This window comes from Buceros rhinoceros, unplaced genomic scaffold (assembly GCF_000710305.1).
Source record: "Buceros rhinoceros silvestris isolate BGI_N320 unplaced genomic scaffold, ASM71030v1 scaffold38993, whole genome shotgun sequence".
Classification (NCBI taxonomy): domain Eukaryota; kingdom Metazoa; phylum Chordata; class Aves; order Bucerotiformes; family Bucerotidae; genus Buceros; species Buceros rhinoceros.
Window position 1 is genome coordinate 1,495 of NW_010403695.1, and position 5,575 is coordinate 7,069.

Consider the following 5,575-nt stretch of genomic DNA (forward strand, 5'->3'; position numbering starts at 1 on the left):
GGAACCTCTGGAACACGAAGTGGTGAGTTCTACTCAATTTCCACAAAAGCCCGTGCGTTACACAGATTGGGAAGACAGGCAGTTCTTCATTCAAGTATAAATTTCAGATCATTGAAGCCTGGTGTCTGCCTAACTTCCTACAGCTCTGATGAAGCAAAAGCTCAGAACTTTGGCAGGTCCCCCTCCACTCTCCTGCACACCATTCTAAGCATCCTCCTCAAAACACACCCACGTCACTTCCTTTGATGCATATTTGATTGCCTCGATTTCCCCCCCACCATTACTAGGCTTTTGAAAATGAATTTCAATCATGTCCTGGACACTTTCATCATCATCATCCGTCTCTTGAATGCCTTTCAGCAGAATGGTCTTCTTAGAAACCCCGCAGCAGAGCTGTTGAGGAAGGAAAAACCAACATATGTTACACACCAGCCGCTGTGCCTACATCTAAAGGAACCGGCAGCTACTGGAAATAAACATCTGCTGTGTCTGCTATTAACCCACTTCACCAACAATTCGACATCTGCCTCGGGTCTAGCACAGATGTTATGGTAAACAATGATATAACTGGGTCAAGGAAAGACATGAGCAGCCTTTTAAAATAAATTACAGCTTTCACGCTGCAAAACCTGTGATTAGCAGCAGAGCAGCAGCCTGCAGGCTCACACGTGCTATTAAGTTTCCCAAAGCTCATGACACAGAAGCGTCTGCGGTCCTCAGAAGTGAAAATTCTGCCCATATCTCCTATTTCCCACGTTACCTGTTCTGTTTAGGCGTTAACCTGGACTGGATTCTCTTACCTGAAACTTTTCCAGGTGTGCCTTGGTGTCTGGGGACACGGAAAGCCTGTAGCACCGTCCATCGACAAAGAAAGGGTACGCAGCGGATCTCACAAAGCCCTGAGTGGCTGCAGTGGAGAATGAGAAAAAGAGGAGTAATATCATCCTCTAAAGTGCACTCTGTGAGCACTTCCAGCCACGGACTGGTTTGTCTCACCCGGATTTCAAAACTCCTAGTGAGCGCACAAATAGATTCTTCACAGGCAGTTTGGGAAAAGCTTATTTGGCATTTCCAAAGAAGAAACAAACTCATGAAATGCCCACAAAATCCTCTGAAATAAATCTAAAGCAGCTGCTCTAAATGGATGTGGCTCCGCCGATCCTCGCGGCATTTCACACGCTTGGGCAATCCAAATGCCTTCCAGCCTCGCGGCCACGGACCGAGAGCTGAAATCACGTTTTCCTCATTTTCCTTTGGCAATGCAAAAGAAATAATGGAGTTTTGGCCAAGTTAAGAAAGAAAGCGAGCTCGGGAACTGCGTCTCGGGTCACGTTTGATCAAAAGGGAGCGTGATGAAATGCTGCTTTATTTACAGAGGTGTGGGTGAACCCGCAGATCTTCCTGATCAACTTCGCTTCCCGTGGGAAGAATTTGCTGTTAACGCAGTGGTGAGTTAGCAGGGAGCGGGGTACGGAGTGGAACCTCGTGCCCGGCCTGCACCCCGCTAACCGAACCCACGTACTCTACCTCCGGGGTTGAGGAATGTGACGACGGCTCTTCGGGACTGCTTGTCATAGGTCACATTTTCTACTCCTGCGCCTCCTCCCTGCTGAGATTTGTAGAAGTTCAGCTCTAATTTGTCTCTCATCCAGTCCTCAGGAATGGATAGCTCAGGGACTTCCGAAACGTTGAGGTTCTTCCCAGAAATAGTGACGTGGAGCTAAAAAGATACATTTTTTGTGCACTTTGTGCCTCAAAACACTCAAAAACCTGAACCTAAAGCTTTTTAAATACTTTAAAAATGCATTTTAAACACAAGTTCATATAGTCTCCTATTTCAGTTGCTTACCTCAAATTTCATTCCCATTTCAAGTGTAAAAGGCTGCGCTCTCACATTTGCTGCTCTGCTGTCCAGGTTCACCGTGTGCTTACCCATTTTTATCAGTCTCTGGGCAACTAAGGAAAATCCCAAGATTTCAGGTATGAGAAGCTTTGTTTTAATCCTTATAAAACCTAAACTATTCCCCAGGCTCTTAAGGAAAACCTCCTTTTGCACCAATGAAGGAGAAATAAGAAACAATCAAGCAACCAGAGCCCACTACCCATGTCTTCAGGTACAACTGTTTCCATAAAATGTCAAGAGGTAAAATACTGCACTAGAGCAGTGGAGAATATCGTGTGTCTATGTAGTACACGGAGAAGTGCAGAATAGCAGCATCTTTATGCTGTCAAAAGATGCCATCTGTGGTCGATTCTGATGTAAATCTTTCCCCTTTGGCAGTGAAATACATCATAAATACATCGTACACACAACTGAAATCCTGCACATACCTTCTTCATCTTCAAAAGTAAGCAAGGCCTGGTTTGGGTTCAGTCTGAACGGGATTTTTGTGGCGACACCAAAAACGCAGTGAGTCTGCAGATCTGGACAATCATCCTTCATGTCTTCCAGGTGACTGAACTTCAATTTCATTTCCGCTACTTTTTTTTTCATCTAACAGTTTAGAATCAAGATAGGAAAAAAAAAATCATTTCTGTCATTTATTGCAGAACAGGAAGACAAATCGTAGCCTTTCCTTGAAGTGGTCCATTTATTTGGGGTTTTTAAAGTTTAACAGCCAGGCAGATTGAAGTCTCGGCTGATAAAACAGAGATAACTCTCCTAAATAAACCGACCTAAATAAACTTGCCTATTTCTTTTTTTTTTTTTGTCAATGAGGTTTTTTTTCCCCCCTTTCATTAACTTTGAACTTAAACTTGCCTTACACAGTAAAAATTGAACTGAAGTTGAAGGGATTTCCACCAGCAGAAGCAGAACACTTTTGGCATCCACTGCCAACGGAACGAGACGCTCTCCTAAAGACCATTCAGAGCCTGGGTGTCGGCTCCTCGTCACACCAACCCTCCCGGCAGAGGCGCCTGGCCTGGGCCAGGGATAGGAAATTTGGGAGGCTGGACTTAACTGACATCTCCTCAACTCAGAAATGTCTCTTGGAAAGCTAAAGGGAATATTGTAAAATTACCAGCAAACACTTGGACAGAGTTTCAACCCCTGTTAAGCATAAAATCATCACAGTTATCTTTGTAAATTTCTCTAAATATTTGGTTTTGTTCCAATTCAGAATGAAAACAGGTTTATAAAAGCTGAGATTTCCACAAGTTCAAATCTCGGAACACCTCGGAATCTGCAGCAGTCTCACCAGAAGAGACTTGGGATCCTGAGTTTCCCCCTGTTTGGTATAATGTTTATCTGGCTGCAGACTGGGTTACTTCTGATTTGGAGTAATGCGAGAGGGACTGTAATCGAGCCAGCCTCAGCACAGGCTGTAATAAATGCTACATAATGGACTTACTGCCTTTCTCCCACTCTCTTGCCCAAGAAATATAAAATGTACTTCAAAATTCCTGATGCTAGGTGGATTTTTGATTGCGGTGTCTTCCATTTAACCATTTTCTGCTCGTCTCCGCTGCTCTCGTGTTTCCAGTATCGCACATACTCATGCTTGTTTCCGTACCCTTACCCTGCTCCACATTCTCTTGCCAGGCAAAATCCAAAAATAAGACTTGGAGCTGTATCTTATATTGAAATCAGCAGACGTGCAGTCGCTGAACAACTGACCCTAACGGTCTAGGCTGAACAAAATGAAAACGTGCCCTTCCCAAAGACAAACTGCACGAGATATCAAACATTACCTGACCGTGCCACGAAGGCGCCAAGCTACCTCCTGCAAGGTCTTCTCTGAGCTTTTCAATCTCTCTCTTAAGCTCAGTTTTCTCTTGGTTTAGCTTGAGGAGTTCTAGCTGCAGCCCATTAAGCATGAAATGGAGAATTAAACACATAGAAGACAAAAATATATTTCTGTAGACATCAGAAAGTGTCTAAACATTTAATTATTCTACATGGCAGCCAAGCACAAGACATTTTTTGCGTAGCTTTAACTAGCCACAAGGTAAATTCACTAACCGAGGAGCAGTTTCCAGTAAATCACAGCAAGAGGGTTTTTGCAAGGAGGGTTTTGGCGTTATTAGTGTTTGCAAGCGCACAGCATGTACCATAGACTGCAGAGCGTGTTCCATAGTTGCATCAGTTCCTTAAACGTGTAAGGGTAGAAAATCTTCGGGGTATAAAATCCAAACATTTATGAGAACCAAACACAGCTTTCAGAAAATCTCATGCCAATGTGAATGTACTTAACCAATTAATTATATTTTAATAGCCTGTAATATTGAAGCCATAATTACTGAGCAGTAATTACAGGCTGCAGTTTTGCCTTTGCTCTTCCAACATCACCGTAAGACCCGAGTTTATTGCAACGGTTCTTAACCTGGCACTGACAGACTATGTGCAGAACATTCCACTCATACAGTCTGCTCACCGGTACAGCTGCTTGCACTCCAGAGGAAATATTGCTCCCACTTTCCCTCCATCACAACTCCCCAGACACTAACAGCCATGCGAAAGCCGGCTCCATACCTCACGCGCACTCCTGGACATTGCCATCTTCTTGTGCTGTTTCTCTTGAAAGACCTTCAGCTTCCTCAGCTCCTCCTCTGCTGCAGAATGCTCCTTAACAGCACTTACTTTACTCAAAATAAGGTCAGCTTTGATTTTTTCAGCTTCTCCAACTCTTTCCTGCATAGTAAAAAGATTTTCAGGGTTTTTTTTCTTCCACGGGAACAAACACAACCTTAACTAAACACTTTTTATTTATTTATTTATTTATTTTATAACACTGCAGACAAATATTTTTCGTAGACTTACAAGTGTAGCCACCCCTGAGATCAACAAGAGCAGGTACCATTGAAGAACAAAAAACAATTCAGACAAACTTGTTATAATTGGGAGAGGCTCAATTCAGTTTTAGAAGGATGGACTACAGGTCTTCCAAGTCTCGTTCAGCCCATTTCCACGACTCTATGTGCTTTATAGAACTTGCCTTCCATTTCTGCAGTTCCTCTTGAAGCCTTTTCATCTCTTCTTCCCCCGTGCCCCGTGGGTCAGGGCTTGTCACACTCTAGAGGGAAAAGAAGAGGCACACACAGGTTTTCCCCTCCCTCAGGCAGTAACTGAGACACATCAAACCATTCAAATGAGTCTTCAAAATAAAGCAAATAAACCCTCTGCAGCTGGATGAGGCGTTTTGCCGCGGTGGTTTCCCATATAGGCCCATTAATGAGAGTATTTTGCCCATTTGCAGGTTTTCTCCAATTATACGGGCAAGATATGTGGTGAGTCAAACGTTTGGAGAGACTGATTATGTTTCCCAATTAAATCTTCCTAGAATCTGCATGCCAGAAAAAAAAATTCAGAAGGGGACTTTTCCAAACTCAGGGAGATTGGATGATAAAAGGTAACATCGAGCAGGAAGACGGTAATAAAAGACGCATTTCAGGATTTAAGTACTTTAAGGCACAAGCACGGGAGAACTACAACCAGATAAAGCCCCAGAGGAGAGGAAAACCTCCTCCGTTCTGTTTTGTTTCTATGGCTGCAATATTCTGCAGAAAAGGAAAAAAAAACACCCAGAGAGACCTGTTGAAACAATCCCTCCCTTTGACTTAAGATTACATAAAA

General features: G+C 43.4%; 1 protein-coding gene across 1 annotated transcript; it reads right to left on the reverse strand.

Moving 5' to 3' along the window:
• Positions 1–204: 204 nt before the first annotated feature.
• On the reverse strand, positions 205–4,973 carry NMI (N-myc (and STAT) interactor). The gene is made up of 8 exons (XM_010133112.1): positions 4,938–4,973; positions 4,480–4,633; positions 3,694–3,797; positions 2,332–2,494; positions 1,850–1,956; positions 1,528–1,720; positions 801–907; positions 205–393 (listed from the first exon to the last, which is right to left on the reverse strand). Exons 1-8 carry the CDS (start codon positions 4,971–4,973, stop codon positions 205–207), a joined length of 1,053 nt encoding a protein of 350 aa, XP_010131414.1.
• Between the last annotated feature and the right edge of the window lie 602 nt (positions 4,974–5,575).